Source organism: Anopheles arabiensis, chromosome 2 (assembly GCF_016920715.1).
Source record: "Anopheles arabiensis isolate DONGOLA chromosome 2, AaraD3, whole genome shotgun sequence".
NCBI classification, from domain to species: Eukaryota; Metazoa; Arthropoda; class Insecta; order Diptera; family Culicidae; genus Anopheles; species Anopheles arabiensis.
This window is the reverse complement of record NC_053517.1, coordinates 380,313-399,718: the sequence shown is the minus strand read 5'-3', so window position 1 is coordinate 399,718 and position 19,406 is coordinate 380,313. Positions and strand designations below refer to the sequence as shown.

Below are 19,406 nucleotides of genomic sequence, written 5' to 3'. Positions count from 1 at the left end.
GTACTTGCATTTTTATCCTAATTAATAAAAAATCATTATTGTGTGTTATCCGTGTTTCAGTTTATCATACCATAAAAAATATGCTCATAGTGTTGAGCTGATAATGGAGCTTTAAGGCTAGAGTAGTTCTTTTTGTGTCTTGTGCCAGTTTAAAATTTCACTGCATGAAAACAATATGCCTTTCCCATCCTAAAAGCCTGTTATTATTTGGATTTTTTGTAGCTAACGACACATTTGTCCACATAAAATCATGGCCTTTATGGCCGTTTTTTGTTTTCAATAAAAAATAATCGTCTGATGTTGGTGGTACAACATATACAATAGCGTTTTATCAAGATTTCAATATTCATTTTCTTGCTCTGTTTTGAGCTTCAGTTGATTGAAACGATCGATCGAGTGTTGATGTTTTGATGTCAAATGCTACACTTTAGGGTTTTTATCCTATTAAACCCATGAAAATCTACCAGCATGACGGTGGCTTTGACGGAAGAACCATTTTTTATTAGAGCGTGGGTGAAATTGAGTTAAAACGTGTTTGAGGAGCAATAACAAGGCATCGTGCATGAAACATACCGAAAAAATCAGTGTCCAGTCGAACGGAAAAAGTCCGCATGTTATCATCGGTGATCGATGGCCCAGTTGCATCAAAAACATACGCAACTGCCACATATCAGCAGCGCACCCGCATGATTGCAATCGCCAGAAGCATCCGCCATGTCGCACACGATAAGGTCAAACGAGAGAGGGTGTATTTGTTTTAGCAGTTTCCAGGAGCACTCATCCGAAAATGTACATCGACGTAATGCCATAGACATGCGTCAAATCACAACAACAGCAAACAATCATCACCAATGAAGCATGAAAAGAACCCAATTCCACATACATGGTATCAGCAAAAAAGGACATAACTTCTTACAAGACAAAAAGCATTGGTGCAACAGCAAAACAAAATCAATGTAAAGTTCATAGCATCGCACAGAGCATCACTTGAATAGTGCTAGATGGCATTGGATAAGCAATCAAGGGTCAATTTTACTGCGACGCCATCCGGTTACTCCCATTCAAAGAGTGTGTTTGTGTGTGTTGTGTGACAGACTTTCAACCAGCTTTCCAATTTTCCAATGTGCCAAAAACGAAATCGACCGATTCAATAGGGCTAAAACATTGACAGTATGGTCAAGTGTCGGTGCAAAGAATCTGGAACAGATATTGAACGCCCAAACACCCAACATAAAGGCAACATGAACTCTACTCAAACTGCAAAATATTGTACGACTATATAGGATACAATTCGTTTGAGAATTGAATGAACAGGCAACAAAAAAGCTCTACACATTGCTAAGCCATTCAAATGTACCAAACGATAGCAAATCAAACTAACGTTAGCTTAACGCTTTCACACAACGTGCTTATAAGCCCAAACACAAGCACAAAATCAAATGTGCTAGCGAAACATAGCTGTGCACACTAACGACAAAAACAAAGTTCATTGGGAAAAGCATTATCATGAGAGAGCGTTAAACTAAAACAATAACTACTAAACAACTAAGCCACAACAGAGATGAGGTGAATGTGCTGAGTAGGAAAATATTCTGGTCACATTACACGACATCGAGTTACGAGCGGGACAGTGGCCTAGATACCATTTCAATTAATTCAGCATTATTTGTGGAATTGATGGCCTTGTCTATCAGCTGCCCGGTAATTTTACCCTGAAAAGTAAAATAGAAAAACTCAGGGTATTTGTTTTTGCCATATTAATTTGATTAAATCGTGACTTCCTCCACGTTACCTGCTGCTTCAGTGCATTTCCGTAAAAAGCCACAATAAATACATTGTACGCGAACATTGAGTATGAAATTATTGGCCCAGCATTGAACACAATCTCGGCAGGTAACACGGAACGGATGACGAGTGTGAAGGCAAAGGTGTAAAACATTAAATAAACAAAAGAGCCCGCAATGCTGACCATAATCTGGAAAATGAAAGATCAAGGAAACGCGTATCATTATGGCATGGCATTCTTCATTACGTGGTTTCATGTAGTACCGCTTTACCTGTATACCGTAATAGTAGCTCCCCTTGTCAGCTAGGTCACTAATTTTATCAAATATTTGCATTATCTGGCGCAATATCAGCGTTTGCTTCGGGTCGTAGACTGTTAGCGCTGGTTGATCTGCAACGTCTCCCTCGAGCGAAAACTGCTTCCGAAAAACTTTATTCAAACGTACGTTACGCGCCCGTACGACATCGAGGCATGTTAAACTGAGGATGTGAAATGTTGTGAGGCTAAAGTAAGAGTAGCCAAGATTCAGCAGCAGCATCCATGGTAGGTTTTCGCTGTACATTACTGCGATCACTAGAACGCACATCCCTATGGCAGTACTATAGTAGGCAACGAACAGTGCAAAGCTGCGCGTGAAATTTGTACGTTCGCCTAGCTCTTCCAGCATGTTATCAACGGCGTATGCCTCGTTGTAGAATTTCCAGATATCACGCCGATTGATGAAGCAGCTGATCAATCCATAAATAGTTGAGGCGTAACAGGTGAAGTTCACCATTTTCAATCCGATGAACATGATCGGTGACTGCATGTGCCGCTGGGTGATGAACATGCCGTAAATCATCATGGTCACAGCTAATATTAGATTCGTCACAAACAACCCAATATCTATCAACGTCGTCATAGTGGAACCGTTACGGACACCAGCACGGGGGGTGATACATCCCATGCCACTCATCTTGAGAACGAGATAATGCAATGGCACACAGTCAAACACATCTCGCTTCGGAAAACGCAAGAGCGATTCAAAAAGCTCCCGATTACCACTCTTCGCCTTCATTTAGTTGCGCTCCAAAAAAACACTTAGCGACTTTCCAGATGCTCTACTCAGATGTATGCACAGCTCACATAGAACTAAGACACAACGAATATTTACCGAAGGCTTTATTCGTGTTAACATTGCGACAGAAAATGACAATAAATTGGTTGCACTTCATCACGCTAAGAGCATTTAAGAATTTGGACAGCTTTATTCATGCGATGTAGTAATCAATTTATGGTTCTTTCTTCCTGCGTAATTAATTGTCATTGGAATATGCACGACCAGCAGCTGTAGTTATGATATATCACGAAATTGATGGATTATAGATAGATCCGGCGTTACCAACGCATTGCGGTCCCATACTTTCGTTTGTTATCCTTGTCTTAATGACAGACGTTTCATTTTCAAAGTCACATCTCACAAATTTGAAATCAATATCATCAAAAACACTCTCTTTTAACACATTTTAAAAACATGCATTATCAGGACACAGCACCTTGAGATAAAATTTCTGTCGCTCAGAATCCAGGTTCAAAAACATTCAGATACCGTGTTCAGGGATACTTCTTCTTCGGCACTACAACCGTTGTCGATCATGGGCTACCTGTAGCACTAGCGGGGCTGTCCTTTAAGTGACTTATTGATTACCCATAGCAGTATACTCAGTCCTAGAGGGACGTATGGAGGCACGGTCCATTCGTGGATTGAATCCATTTTACAACGGGCATGTTGTTATGTCGTACGAATTGACGACTGTACCATGAGACTAGTGTTCAGGGAATGGCACATGCGTAATCATGAATCCTGTGCGCTAAAGGTGTCCAATTCTCCATGTGGGCCAATAATGCCCGAGCACATAGGGTTCTTCTAGGCAGATATAAATTAACGGAAGACAGCAGCGCCGAACAGTCAATATTTCCGTAGAGAAATCCTGTGATAAAAGCACGTCTGATGTATTAAATGCGGAGATCTAGATGCGGTTACCCGAGTGGTGCACCTAGTCCTGTAATCCAAGTTGCGATCCCATTAACGAAGCATCACACTACCACCAGCATACTAAAACGCCAGCGCTGGCGTTCGCTCTCTGACTTAATGTGATGGTGACACACTTCTCTACGTAGAGGGTTAATGTAGGACGCTTGCATTACGTTGCTATTTCAAAGCTATCAATATAATAATCCTTTATTTTACTTGGAGGACAGTTTACTTGGAAATTTTGTTCTGAAATTATGATCAGTACAAACACCCTTCGAAGCTCATGTGTTGGAAATTTGTGTGTCAGGCACGGCTGTTCAAAAACCATGCAGCCACGGAAAACACCACGGATCTCACCATCAAAGCCAGTTGGCTTGCGTACTTATTCCCTTTTTCTTATAAGTTGGTTGGATGGCTTATGGCTACTTATAATTATGTTTTTTTTGTAGAGGTTCGTGAAATCGATTGTGAATGTCTAGCGGAGATATAAATTTCAAATTTCTTCCAAAGCTCAGGAAAAGCTTGAAATGTTTCATGAAAACATTAATAGCACAATGGTCGGTCATGTATCTTCCGTTTCTATTAAAAAAAAAATTGTGTTTGTACATTTGAGACGATTTAGACCTTTAAGATTTTGTTTAGCAGCGATTTAAATATTTTTAAAAAGTAATTAAATTTATATTACACATTGAATATTGAAACTTCGTATGGTTTTTTAGCGCGGATATTAAAGTCAGTGGTTTTCAACCTTCTTAAGCTTTCACCTCGAAGTAAAAGTAAAAATTATCTAAATCATTCATAACCCATATGTAGTTTATTCATAATAGCCAATTTTTCCATTTCCTTCCATTAGACTAACTCTATTTCTAATTCACTCAAACATGACACTGTATATGTTATATATATTAAATTTCACGAGCACTCAAACAATTGGCTCGTTTGTTAAGGTAAGTGTTTGACGCATCAAATCATTTAGATCAATGCTAGGTAAAATACACGTAGATTTCTTCACTCGGCCATGGTTTTCTTAAATCTTTTGTAATAAAGTGAAACTTGAGTCGAATTCGTGCTTTAGATGAGAGAATATATAAGTTCCATAACGTTGGAACTCATGTAAAAGAATTATCCAGTAGTAACTATCAGCTCATATTGCGAAGTTTGAATGTTAATAGTCATAAGGAAATCTTCTCTCTATTGTGCCAAAAATTGCACATTACCAATGGTGCAGAACATTTGTCCACAGAATTTACCTCAAACGTGAGGACAAGTGCGTGGGCTAACAATTTAATGGAATACTCCAATGTTTATGTTCAGAATCAAAAGACGGCAAGGGGAAGTAAAGAAACATCGATCGAGTCATAGTAGCAAAGAGCCTCTGAAAACAAAATGTAAAACTGGTCAACAAGCAAGCTATACGATCGAACGACTTGCTCTGACAATTTTGCCTCGGAATCGAACGTGGGCAACCGAGACGCGCAGATTAACTTTCGCGAACGCGCACCCAACGCTTCGTTCAACAAACGTAAGGCATACCGTAGTTTCGTTGATTTACGTCTCATTAATGCTTACCATCCGTTCAGTGAGGTGCAGGCGTGTGGTCAGGAGAAGGTAGATCACTATTTTTCATGAATGAAAATCGAGTCGAGACCGGTCAAGCCGACGACATGCTGTGTGGTTTTCAAGCGCTTCGATTTCTTCTTCAAGCACGTTCGATTCACAGTAAACGTTAACCCATTGATACAAACACATTTACTCGCGTGTCGTGTAGATCAGTATGATGCCAGCATTTTATTCATTCTCAGTGCTTAAAATCATCTTTAAAACGGTTTGTTAGCCTACACTGCCGAGGTACCAAACTTTGCCGTACATTATGAACGCTTATCAAACATGATTTTGGTTTGCGTTCAAACTGTAAAAGCCTACTCACCTTTCAATATTATGAGAATAATGTCAACACTAACCCGTTTCAGGAACGATTTGTGCTGGAGTCGTCGCATGCAGCACCTTATGATTCGGTGACAGGTTTTAACTTGCCAAACCTCACCGTCGTACCCAGAGTGTTTTTACGGGCGCATGCCGTCCATCGTGTAGGCGGCTTGCGACACTGTTTGTTTACTCTACCATCGCAGAAAGGAAACAAATACAACCTACTCATATATTACGCCCGGAACCGTTTTATGGGCGCTAGAAATCATTCAAACGTAACCAAACCCCTCACCCCCCTCCCCCCCTCCCCAACACTAATATCTACCCCTTGAACGGAAATACTTTGATGTAAATCAAACAAATAAAGATGCCGATACGAAAAGTATAATGAAAGCGAATGTGACATGAAAACTGAGTAACTACCCGATATTCTTGCACAGTTCTTGCCTTCTAAAGCGTCAGAACATGACTGGTTGCTGATGTCGCTGATTGTAATAATTTGTGGTACCATGTACTGTGGCGTTTATGTTTATTTCAGTTGGCATGTTGAATTGAACATAGATTTGGCAAATATCGAACATAAAAGTATATACGTTTTATCTTAAAACCAACATTTTCATCTTCGGGGACACTCGATCATACCGATTGTTGGACATGTCCAAACATTTTTTTCAACACAATTTCAAAAATGCGGAAGCAAGTATTTTATAGAATATTACACCCTTGCCTTATTTAATCTAATTCATGTACTTATAGACCCGTTTCAATTGAGATATAAAATAGTGTTGTTTTGCTTGTATTCATTTTATTTGCAACAACTTAAACTATGACAACTTTTAAGCAGAGCCTCATTCTAAAACGAACAAAGTCATTTTTTTCTGTGTCATGGTGGCAGCCCACTAAACCAACAAAACATAGCATCAGTGGTACTAAACTTTAAATACTTTCATACGTATTGTATATTCTATACAGATTACATACGCAATACATTAGATGAATCATAAGTGTGGTCAGAATGATATACCATATTTAATTTATTTATCGTTCTTTTAGCCTAGATTAAAATAGTGTTTGAAGAAATGTAAAAGTGGTTGCGCAGCACTGCACTGGTTTCGGCTGAGTGGTTCGAGTTTCAGAGTAAAACATTTTATTGCTCTCCTGCTTCTCGCACAGGACGGTTGTCGGTGGTGCGCGTTCGTCTGTTTTTCTATCGAGTTGCCGTGAGGATTCGGAGTCTTTTCGTAGCGATTGCGCTTCGAAAATTGACTAGTTGAATGACGGCAAATAGATTATTCCATCGAGGCGAATTAGATCAGTGCTAAAGTCGTCAGGCGTGCAGTGCTTGCTTAATAATGAAACGTATTGCCCTTCAAAGTGACCAGTACAGAACGGCTTGCGTATCGGTGATCAATTTGTAACCAGTCGTAAATAAACATCTCAAGTGCTTCAAGTGTTTTCACTTTGCCGTGCTATTCGGCGACTTAAGTGCTCTACCACCAACATCTGCCACATCCAGTGATCATAATTCATTATGTGTTGTGTGTAAGCAGCCTGCTAGCAAGTGTAGGATCGTAATATGCATGAAATGGATCGATGCTTAGCATAACTACGCCTTAATACGCCGTAGCACGGCGCCGAAAGTACACAACTAATCAATGCATAGTGGCTTCTGTGGAAATCTATTTCATCCTCAATTTCTTCGAAATACGCCAAATATTATACAAATCCATCACTAGAAGAAGGTAAACTATAGATGCTTTGTATGATTGTAATTTTTGGAATGAATTATTGTTATGGACTTATTTAATAAGCTTCTTGGGCCACTCGTCTACTACACATCGATATCCATGCAAATGGATTTATGGTTTTTTTTTAAACAAGTAATACTAATCAAATGCTGCTCATTGGCAGGTGAAGAAAGTTTGACCAAACCATACTTTTACTGAAAATATATAGCTACGCACATCGCGCGCTTTTCGTTAGAGGAGCAAGAAAGTTTTTTTTGTGACGGAGGAACCATTAAGTTTTCGCTGAGCCATTTCTTTCAAACCCAATGTAGCACAGATTCAACGAGGGTAATACACAAAACAAGACATGACATGCGGATGGTTTCAAGGTGCCAACCGACAAGTTCCATGAACTCTAGAACCGACACCCTGCCGAACGTAATCTTGGCGGCCTCCCAGTCCGACAGACACGGTACGCCTGCGGAAACTGATCTTCCCATTTTTCCATTTACAGTCTCTCTGCATCTGATCTTCTTTTCTTTACGAAGTTTGTTTTCTATTGCTTTAAACACGCTCCTCGCTCGTGCTGCGCAACTGCTTTTCGGTGGTCAAAAGATGCTGCCATGAAGCTATAGTGTAGAAGAATATCAGAATCTCAGTGACGCTTAAGCAATGGTCAAAGAACACACTGCTAGAAAGCAAACGACAACAACAACGAACGAGAGAAAGAAAAGGTATCATTTAGGCGCCAGCAAGGTGTTTACACAATACTTTACCTTGCTGCATAAGCCCTCCAGGAATCTCGAAGAAACTCGTTCGGGAAGAAACCGAAAACCGACTTCGAGATCATTATTGTTGAAGCACCACGATTGTAGGTGAAACGACACTGGCGTAGGGTAGGACACCCGAGTAACAGGCAGGCAGGTATAAAGGACGCATCCCAGGGCTCTGTTCTCCCTTTGCCTGTCCTTTGCTATACCAATGGCATACCAACGATCGGAGAAATCGTTGAATGCACCGAACACACCAAACAAACCTTTTATGGTTTTTGGCCGATCAGACAAAGCGAGGGCTGGCCCCGTTGTGTTTTGTATCTGATTTCGACCGGCCGCATGCAATCAATATTGCTCTTTTATTCACGGTTTCACACAATCTTTCTGCTTCACGTCTTGCCTGCTCCGGTCTGCACGTTGCAAGACGGGACACGTTCCGGCTCTATGGGTGGTTGGATTTTTGGTAGCAAAATGAAACCAACCAGAAAGAACAAACGGAGTTGCTCTTTAAAAAATGTGTACAATTGTACAAGTCCAAATCGATTTATGCAATCAAGGTTATCAGTTTCGTAGCCTCTCTGGCGGTTTTTGTTTATTGCTACATTGTCATATTTGCCATCAGATTCCATATACCCCGCTGTTAAAATTAAGAAAAAAGAATATATGCAAACATTTCGTCTCTGTATCTTATCCAGTCCTTCCTAAATCACTATGCAATTTCCTAACTTTGAAACGGATGGAATGATTTCATAATTTAGCGTAAATGATAATCTCCCGGGATTATAAAACCATAAATACATGCGTGTACAACTCGAGGCGCTAGTTCCATTTATTAGTAATCAAGCCGCATTACAAATTCAAACTGTGAATATAGCCTTTTTTCATCTGTATCGTATCGTATTCCAAACCATCCGAAGAAGGAGCAAGAGAGAAATGAAATGAAAATCTGGCGCCCATCGTTTGAAGTATAAGATATCTTAAATGGGCCAATAGCGTATTGGAAAGATGGCACCAACAAGGCAACTTACACAACACACACAAACAAAAAACCATACACAATAACCTTACAGCTACTATGGAAATCCAGCAAAACGGAAACAAATGTTATCGTCTCTCCTATCCACAGTCATTGTCCTATCCATAGTCATTGTCCTATCCATAGTATTGTTGTTTTTACGCTATTATTAAATTCTATTTTCAAAAAACGTGATAGAGGGATATGAGATCAACGAGAAAATGTAATATAATATCCTTTTGGACTTCTACAACTTTTATCGTATTGTAATACGGACTAACGTTGCCCAATTCTCTCAATTCAATCTTATAATGCAAATATGAGTACAGAAGTAAAAAGTATATAAAAGTCTACATTTGTTCATGTACCCTCTTTAGAGAAACTGATAATGTGATCACGAAAGTTGTTTCAGTTCTAGAAGAAGCAACGACGTGTGTCGACTCTTGAAACTCCCTGCATACAACGGTTTATTTCAACCATAATAATCTCTCTTTCTCTCTTTCTCTCTCTTTCTATCTAAATGTATTCTCTTTTCAAAATTTTTATTTATATATCTTTTTTCCTCTCTTTGCGGCGTACATCGTAGCGCGAATTTGTCGAATCACTTAACTGTCACCGCTACCGTCGCCATATACAGCCTGTCAATAAAGTCCCCAAAAGGGAAGTGGTCCTTTTGCATACAGACAGCCTGCGGAGGACTTTAATTATGTGTGTATGTGTATGTTAGGGTGCGTATTCCAATCAACTAATAGCTTTGTTTTGGGGGCTGCACGTGGGAGTCGAACCGTATACCGTAGTCCGGAAACTAAACCGGCTGTTATCTGTCACAAACGAAACGATTGCACGTTACACACGACACCTTATGGGCGTACAAATGCTGGGGGATCCAATTCGCGCTGAGCGACACTTAAGCACGAACGACGGCTTTTTGGGGTGTGTTCGTACCCTCAACGGCATACGGGCCTTGGTTCAAAACTCAAGTGTATGTCAAACATCATGAAGGTGCTAAGTGGTGCGTAGGAGGTAACTACTTAGTGGTTGAAACAAGATTGTGTGTGGTCATCTCTGTATTTTATACATTTTCTCTGTGTGGCCACTAGTGATTGTAGTTGACCAGTGGTCACTCACAGATGCATGTGCAACGCAATTATACTGCCAGCAATATAATTCTGCAAAAGCACAGTTTTGATTATACATTTTTAACGTCGCCACAGCGGAATGTGAGATGTTTGCACAATGACTCGAAAAAAAAACTTGTTAATCTTATGAATCGTACTTACAGTTGAAAAATCGAGGAAAATGTTCCGTTCGATCAACATGCTTGTGTTAACTTTGGCATGTACCGATAGCAAAGGCAAGATATCAGTAGAAATAATCAAACCGTGTTGGGCTATGCAAATGACAGCCAGTGCTTGCCCAACTCTAACACAACTAACATCGTATACGACCGGACTGCAGAGCTGTTTTGGAGTCCTTTGCCTGCTTGGGTAGGGAAACACGCAGTGAACAATCTGTGACATAAATCATGGCTAATTATCACTTTTCTGCACACCCCTGCCAGACAGGTCGTACGATGGAGTGATAATTTGCACAGAGCTTTGCTAATATAAACCATGTTCTCCAAATTCCAAGAGCAAGGTAATTCGCTGGCAGACAGCTTTTGAGTTGACATTGCATTTACGTGCCATAGTCATCTTACAAATATCATAAAGTTGCTGACTGTATCACATATTAATCTATATCATATTTTAATTCAATTAGCAATTTGATCATCGTCATCAATGCTAGAGTTCGTAGAAAGCAAAGTTAAGATTATTGCCTACTTAACCTTCCATTCTACCATAACATACGATCCATTATTCCAAAAATAACCTATAGCAAGCGCTGACGTTATTTCATCTGTGAATGAACGTTGAACCATAGGAAGTATTTAATTACCACACGCTCTCGATTCTGCTCGTACGTTATGAGTAATCAGTGTATGAAGAAACTGCCCTCGATTCCAATCAATTGGTAAATATTGTTATACCAGCCAGTTCATGCACAAAAAAAAAGTTAGATGTAGATGCATCAAGCGGCCGGTTTCGTGGTACAGTCGTCAAATCGTACGACTTAACAACATGTGCGTCATGGGTTCATGCCCCGAATGGATCATGTCCCCCCATACGTAGGACGTGACTATCTTGCTATGGTAATCAATGAGTCACTGAAAGTCAATCCCATTAGTGGTACGTACAGGCAGGCCGACAACGGTTGCTGGGCCAACGAAGAAAAAGAAGAAGAAGTATCAAGTAAACAATTAATAAGACATTCACAACTAAAGGTAGTTTAGTTTTATAACATAAACTATATGGTATGTCATTAAATTACAAAAAAAAATGCTGGTGATGGTGCTAAAAAACTGTTACTGACGAGCAGTTTCAAGCAGCAAACCATCGAATCAAACAAACTGCTTTAAATTTTTCCAAAAAACGCACTGCAAAATCTTAAAAAAAAGCTATCAGTAACAAAACAACCCGCTGCTAGGAGTTCGTTTGAGAAACGCATTCTGAATCCCCAACGTCAAGCCTGGTTTGTACTTTTTTATTGTCACCCTCGTCGATTTCTTTTCAAAAGCTCCACTCAATAATAGTGTGCAGGATTTGCGAACAAAGCAAACGGAGACATTGAGGATGACACTTTAATTAACAGGTGATAAGCCGCATGTTAATGTCAATCGAAGTTCGACAGTTTTCAGTGAACATTTCCAAAACACTCCTTATAAACCATAGCACTCCTTTCGAAGTCCGCTGGGGAACGAAAACAGCAATGGCCTTTTTGGCCGTATTGATTTATTCATTGTTATTTTATGGGATTTTTATGTTTGCCCAAGACGTCACGCTCTAGACCAATCTGCGAACGAGTGAGTAGTTGGCGCCTAGTAGTGATCCTACATTCATAACTCGCCAGTCCAGTTAATCCATTTGCATTGCTCTGGTAGCCGTCGTCGTCGTCGTCGTCGCCGCCGCAACGGAAGCAAACATAAATGAATGAAAGGATTATAACGCAAAGCTGTCGCCTCGACTGATCGTGGTTTCGATTATGGTTTTAACGAGCAGTCCATAGTTTACACTCTGTCTACCCACTTTACCGTAAAGTAACGACGGCCATTTTGGGTATGATGAATGAAGTGATGAACACAGTAATTGCGGCACAAATCGCCCAAAGTAATGCCATATTGACCGATCTGACTTGATCTTAAGCTGAATTGAGCATGCTATTATGGTCGCATCGATATTCAAGCGAATCGAATACGCATGCATCGACGTCTTATGTGTGTGTGTGTGCTATATTTATTTCATCTGTTTTAAGCTCTCATTTTTCCTCCATCTTACGAAGAGTTGTTGTTTTCTATCTCGACCCACATCGGCGACCCAGAGCTTAGTGCGATGTTCCATTCGTATCGCACACCGAGGGTTTAAATCCTTTTCAGTTGACCACCAAAGCGCTTGCCGGTGTTTAGATGGCGGGAAGATTTTTACGGCTAAACAAAACTGGACCTAGGCCGTGAACGTTGTAGGTTTCACGTTTCCCGAAAGAAAGATAAACTTTTCGTTTTGCCTGTATCGTTTTCCAATGCGTAACATGGCGTAACAAAGCCATCAGCATATAATCCTACCACAAGGTTAAACCAATATATCATCCTTTCGCGTCGTGGGTGTAGGATTCATTAGGTGGAGGACGTTCTCCTTGTGCGAATGACGTTCTTTACACTATCACTACTACTAGAGTGGCTGGTATTATCGGGCTTTCAAATTGCGATACCATTTACCCCCGCGGTTTCATTTATCATACGATATTTCAGACTCACACAATACTGTGACAATTCCCAGAATTTGATTCCGAATAATATGCCAAATCCTACCCACGGCAAAACGACCCAAAATTTGCCACAGCGTCTCTCTTCACATAAAACTCTTAATTAAACACCGTCCATAAATTGTAGCACAAGTTTCTCTGGCCCAATGATGAGACACTGTTATCGACGCTAGTAGCGATTAGCATTTTAATTTCTGGCGCCACCAGGAAAGCATTCGTTTGGAGATGTCTGCATAACAGTTTGCGTCGAATGGCAGTGGTATGAATTTTGATTTTCGACACAAATCTATGAAATAACAACAATAAGATGAGTTGATCAAATTCGCAGTTGTTAACTGGTTGGCGTTGGTAGTAGAAACCCAAACAAACGGGTAAACATATAGAAACATCAATAAATGAGCGTATATCCCACTCCGTTATTTGCAACATTCGTTTTTCTTATGTATATGACAGCAATTTGAGGAACACAGACCAAGCCAGCGTTTTACGACCGATTATCGATAACGATTTGGTTTAAAAACGTTCGTCAACGAATTTATTTGCGATACAGTATTGCAAAGGAGTAGCATCAGCGGCTAACGTCCTACTCCGAAGTCAGTGTATAAGGTTTATTTTATTACCTCTCGCATATAGTAAAAGTCGCCGAAACAAAGCCTTTTGTCTGCCAACCGTGTGAACTGTTTAAAAATCAATTATTCATTCAAATAGATGTTCAACGCCAAAGCTATCGAACATTGACGGGCCAACGCGAGCCTCTTGAAAGGTATTCCAATATCCACCCACGTCGCCGCTGATGAAAGCAATTCAGGCACCCATTCGAGTCTACATGTGGCGCCTGTGTCCGAGGAGCCGCCGATCTTTTTCGCGGCGCACAGTCGTCCCCTTCCAGACGGTTCCAATACGTCCCTTCGAATTATGCGACGACATCGAAAAGCCATTCCCGAAGATGTACGACATTGGCGGCACAGTATTAAAACTCGATTAGACCTTATCTGATTTCGATTTTACCTGATCATTTGCTGTTTTGCCAGACCGCTATCGCCGTGGTGATGAGCCGTTTTTATTTTTTGTTTTCATCTCCTTTCAGATTCGTGGAGTGTTTGAAGCCAATGAATACCCGTTGAGGTTGGAGCGAGGTATTATTCACAGTCAACCTGTGAGGTAGGCCGCTCCACGCTGTACGAGCAGAGTTGGCGCGCTGGTTGGATGCTGTTACCCGATGCCCGACGAAAGATAAAAGCGTGTCGAACTTCTCCAGACTTCCACCTGCAGCTACCTTTTCTTGTACATCCTCCGAACCATTCTGGCAAGCGGAAGGCATCACAGGGAGCTGTGAAAATCGTCCAAACCGGACGGTTCACGCGATCGCCTACAACTCGTACCGTCGGTTTGGTTCCAGATTCGCGCGGCGCTCAAACCGGGCGACCACAAATTAACCGCAGAATTCATCGCTACGGCAGCGATTGAAAATCACTGCCTACTTCGCTTCCTCGTGCACTACGCTGCGCGCCACACTCCACCCAACAGCTGTCGCCATACTCCAAAGAGCGTGGCAGCGTTGTCGTTTTGTCGTAGTATTGCGACAGCATCACGACCACCGCTGCTCGAGTTTGTTGCGCACCGCGAGACCACAATCCCGCCGCTTACCACGATTGCGATCACTTGCGTACGCACGGCCGAGCCGAGCAGTTGAGCGTAACGTGTGCCGCGACACCAAGCCCTAACTGATTCTTTGCGGCTTCTTGCCATCCGCCCAGTTCACAGTTGTGGAAGCGATCGGTATTAATTCATCCTCAATATCCCGCGTAGGTTGATTCCAACTTCCAGTGCGATCTCACCATGAGTAGATTGATCGATAATGGATAAAAACTCGAATCCACGCCAACTGCTTGGCCAGCGTGGTGAGTTGCGAGCGAAGGGCAATAGTTTATCGTCATTACCTGTGAATCTGCGATCGGACGCATCATTTGATTAGTGTACATTGTTTGTGTTGCATACACACAATATTATCTCTATACGTTTAAGCAACAAAATGCTTAAGTGGCGAATGTAAGTGCATCTTGTTTAAATTCTCAGTATTCTGTATCGGGTTCGAGAACTATGCACATCAATTGCTGGAAGTGTACAATTTAAGCAGTGCAAAAACCTTCTGATGTGTGTATCTATTAACTAAATCTCAAACCAAGCCTCTAGTATTGCATAGTGCGAGAAAAAGCCCAGTGAAATTAGTGCCCATAACTAGCGTACCGTGTTGGATATTTTGCAAGTGCATCAATTGATCGAAGCAAAAAATGTTAAAAATGAAAAGTGAACAGTGAAACTTTAATATTTTGTTTCGATTATCTACTGTATGCGAACATCACCATCACCACAAAAGAGCAAGTGTATAAAATGAGTTCGTCCACGGCATTGTACATTTTACCGTTGATTTTATTTATTTATCCTGTACTCACATCATATCAAGGTAGGACTTACGATCAAATACACTAATGTCTTCAGAATATTACGCTACAACTCCTCGTTAAACTAAGCTTTTCTATCACTACGCATTTCCCTACATGAGCTACAATTCGAGCCCAAAACACTAGCACGCTTCGAAGTAGCGTATAAGTAGCGTACCAAAAGTATAAGATTTTATTTTTACCCTAACAGGACTGTACACTCACCATCTGAACGAGGGCGTTAGAGTGATCGTACCACGAAAAGTAAATCATCTCGGTGAAATTGTTTCACATACGTTAACTCATCATCACACCCACGGGGAAGACGAATCTCATTCTGATCGCGGCCGGCGGCGTGGTCGGCGTAGCGTAGTGGAAAGTAATCCCTCACAACAACTCCACTACCACATCGATATAGACGATGAAACGCTTCATGTGGAGCTTGAGTAAGTATTTTGAGCATGAAAACTATTATGGCTGGGCAAGGTTGGGAATATTCCGTAATGATTTCACCTATCAATCAATACTCGTCGCCACCGTGACGCTTATGCCTCGAGCATCACGAACGGCTAGGCGCCACTATCAATGCTAGTAGCGTATTTAGAGGAGACAAAACGAGTTTTTCAATCGCTGCGTAACCTGTGGCGTCTACGCTGCGCATTTATGTTTCTACGTCGCTTATTCTACAAGGCTTGGCGACGCCTCTAAAACAGTTGAAGCCCAATGAATCCATAGTGCGCCTGTTGATTGATATGAAACTCGTTGCAAGAGATCTGCACTGAAGAGTGCACCAAACTCACAGATAAACTCTCTTCCATTCCATTCTCAACTACATCCGAGTCCAGACCGTCGACGGCTTCGTTTGTTGCGCCTTTAATGGTGATCGAGCGACATCGGCGCGACGTTCGCACGCGAGTTCGACCTATGAGGAACATCAACTGTCACTACCAAGGCCAGGTCCGAGGTCACGACCAATCTCGAGTGGCGCTATCCGCCTGCAATGGACTGGTAAGTTGTTTTGCCGTTGGCGCCATCGTTCAGCACAGTTGATGGTCTACTTCAATTCTCCAAGCAATGCAGCCACAAGAGAAGCTGTAGCAACCTAACTTTTCCTACTTTCCGCTGGCGAGTGTTCGTATGGATTTGTCAAGCTGAATGTTTTCAACAACTTCTGCATCTCATGCAACCGTGCACTATGCTAGACAGACCGCCCAATCGATCGAACACTGCATTCTACCAGCCTCAATGCTCACGACGCGGCGCAGCGGCGACTTCCTTCCTGGCGCCAGCGCCTTACTGCACCGATCATTATCGATTCAGTCGTGCTTTAAAGTTTCTCACTCATTCGTACGTACCTGTACAGCATCAGACGAAATAATTAATTTTTAAGTCGTGAGGTTGTGCACCAAGCGCGACGGAGCATCGAGAAAACCACTACCCCCTTACCATAGTTTGACTGCCACAATCTCCGCTCGTCAGCTCAATCTACAGAGTAAGGGCAGTTGCGCCCTTTTAAGGATCGATCCCTGCCATACCTAATTTATGTGCTGGGACAAACATCGTGCATGTATCGAGCTGTTGTAATCGAACTCCGTTGGATTTACGCGCTTCATTTTAATCAACCAATCCTGCCAAAGATCTTAGGTTTGGTGAATGAGCGGTCGTTTGTCATTTCATTTGCCGATTAATTAGTTTTACATTGCATTTTCTGGTGACCCCACCTCACCATGGCACGCTTGGCTATGACAAATTCATCAACTTGAGAAACTCCACAGCCAGCGCAATCAGTAACATGTCTGCGTCTCTTTTTAATCTCATCGGAAGACCATGTCACAACCCTTTACGAAGCCTATGGCAACGAAAGATTTCAATCGGCGGTAGACGGGAAATGCAATTGACCCTCGAGATCAATTTAATTATCGGATAAGATTTATTTGCTCAACATTGCTTTTTCAACGTTTCGGTGTTCGGTTTTCGTCAAACAATCGATCATATTACACATTTTGTTATTTGATTTGATAATATTTAAGTGCAAACACAACCATATTTTCAACAACAAATTATTTGAATGACAAAAAATACGATAAGTATTACCAACTCGCCCGCCATTCATCACCTTTTTACATTATAGCCCTTCCACAACCGAGCATCATATTTTATTCAGAAAGGAAATTATATTTATGGATGATGCTCTCAAGTACGAGCACTAATTGATCGTAATTGCCTGCATAATATTTTAATTAATCTAATATTACTTCAAAAGCAAAGCATCTCCTTCATCGCGAGTATGGCTTTGCGGTGGCAATGTTAACACGCACGATGTCATTTGGAGAGTAGGACGTGTGGAGAAACCGGTCACTAGCCGCTTAGCAAACACGGAAACATTATGCTCAGCTAATGGGACTCACCACACCACTAAACATGTCGCCACCGTCCGATACGATGCGACCGATTGCTGCCAAAACTGGATCCTAGCATCCGATACGTTGGAATCCACAAAGCGTACGCTTTGCCTTAAGGCTGGGATTTACTTTAAATTCGTATTTTTTTTAATTAAATCTAATAATGCTCGAGATCTGCTTCATGCTCGAGATCAATATGGGTTTTTGTGTGGAATCAAACTCAATATAATTCATAAGAAAGTATTACAGTAATTGAAACTAACACCTTTTGGGCTTTACCTCAGGCCGGTGTTTTGAGAACCAATCGTACGGAGTATTGGATTGAACCAGCGAAACATCATCCCCAAGGTCCGAATGGAGAGCATCCGCACGTGGTCTTCAAACGAGCCGATGTTAAAGAGACGCCAGCAAAGGTACAATTCGGATAATGCGATCAGTGTTTTAATGAGTAAAGCAAGATAAAAAACAACATTCAACTCTCGATGGTCTCTTTTCCATTCTTTCAATTACCAGAAAAACTCGCGATCTGCCATCAAAAAGAAGAAAAGAAAGCGCAAGAAGCGTCATCTTAGCAACTGCGGCACCAGAGAGCCCCGTCGGCTGACCGAAACGCGGCTAGAATGGCAACACCAAGGCAAGGTAATATCCAACGCTTATTTACAACGCATTCCTGTGTCCACGCCTCATTTCATTCGTCGATCATGATTGAACGATTTTCATTCAACAATGCAATCTGAATGAGGTTCATTTTCCTGTTCTACGTACAGTTCGTTTGTTTGCGAATGTGTAAGAAATTTCCAAAGGCCTCCATTACAGGTCCTCGTGCAAGGCGGCCGCAAAACGCGCAATCAGCATCCCGATCTGACGGCGTCTTTCGCACACACGGGCCACCGGGAGGAGGGTGAGCGAAAGATGGCAAAAACCATGGGCAAAGGCAAGGCACGAACGCGTCGAAGCATTAGCAAACCCCGCCACGTAGAGGCCCTCGTCGTTGCGGACCATTCGATGGTGCAGTTTCACCAGGACGTCGATCTTCAGCAGTACCTTCTGATGATAATGAATATGGTCTCGTCGCTGTACAAAGATCCCACCATTGGCAACTCCATCCAGGTTACAGTGGTCAAAATCATCATTCTCGAAGAGGAGGATTCGCATGCCGATTTCAACGTCACGCACATGGCCAGCAACACGCTGGAGAACTTTTGTCGGTAACTTTCGCTTGTTACATATCCCCGCGCCCGGGTTCGCCGCCATCACTGACGATGTCTATCGTATGCTTCATCTTTTCGTTCCGTGACAGCTGGCAGCGAAACCTTAACCCCAAGCCCGACGAAGATCCACACCATCATGACGTGGCCATCCTAGTGACAAGAAAGAACATCTGTTCCAACTATGGATGCGCGTAAGTACCGCAATTCTGCTCCCTATACCTGTGTGTGATTTTATGTGTGTATGTGTATGTAT

At 41.8% G+C, this 19,406-nt stretch overlaps 2 protein-coding genes across 2 annotated transcripts in view; one reads left to right on the top strand and one right to left on the bottom strand.

Annotated features, from left to right (window-relative positions):
• Positions 1 to 460: 460 nt before the first annotated feature.
• LOC120896221 lies at positions 461 to 2,843 on the bottom strand. The gene is made up of 3 exons (XM_040300190.1): positions 1,938 to 2,843; positions 574 to 660; positions 461 to 478 (listed from the first exon to the last, which is right to left on the bottom strand). Exons 1-3 carry the CDS (start codon positions 2,841 to 2,843, stop codon positions 461 to 463), a joined length of 1,011 nt encoding a protein of 336 aa, XP_040156124.1.
• Positions 2,844 to 6,881: 4,038 nt separating this feature from the next.
• Positions 6,882 to 19,406, top strand: part of LOC120898502 (A disintegrin and metalloproteinase with thrombospondin motifs 7) — an 18,989-nt gene continuing 6,464 nt past the window's right edge. The window contains exons 1-8 of the mRNA XM_040304442.1: positions 6,882 to 7,468; positions 14,187 to 15,563; positions 15,752 to 15,986; positions 16,386 to 16,548; positions 18,227 to 18,355; positions 18,456 to 18,581; positions 18,759 to 19,150; positions 19,243 to 19,344. Of these exons, the coding sequence (XP_040160376.1) occupies positions 15,491 to 15,563; positions 15,752 to 15,986; positions 16,386 to 16,548; positions 18,227 to 18,355; positions 18,456 to 18,581; positions 18,759 to 19,150; positions 19,243 to 19,344 (1,220 nt within the window). The 5' untranslated portion in view covers positions 6,882 to 7,468; positions 14,187 to 15,490. The remainder of the gene's footprint in view (positions 7,469 to 14,186; positions 15,564 to 15,751; positions 15,987 to 16,385; positions 16,549 to 18,226; positions 18,356 to 18,455; positions 18,582 to 18,758; positions 19,151 to 19,242; positions 19,345 to 19,406) is intronic.

Excerpts from the sequence above, each read along its gene's own strand:
- LOC120896221 (XM_040300190.1), bottom strand. The coding sequence starts at position 2,843 with ATGAAGGCGAAGAGTGGTAATCGGGAGCTTTTTGAATCGCTCTTGCGT. Across the intron at positions 661-1,937 it reads GGCTCTTTTGTTTATTTAAT|TTGCGTATGTTTTTGATGCA; the intron begins GTTTTACACCTT and ends GATATGTGGCAG.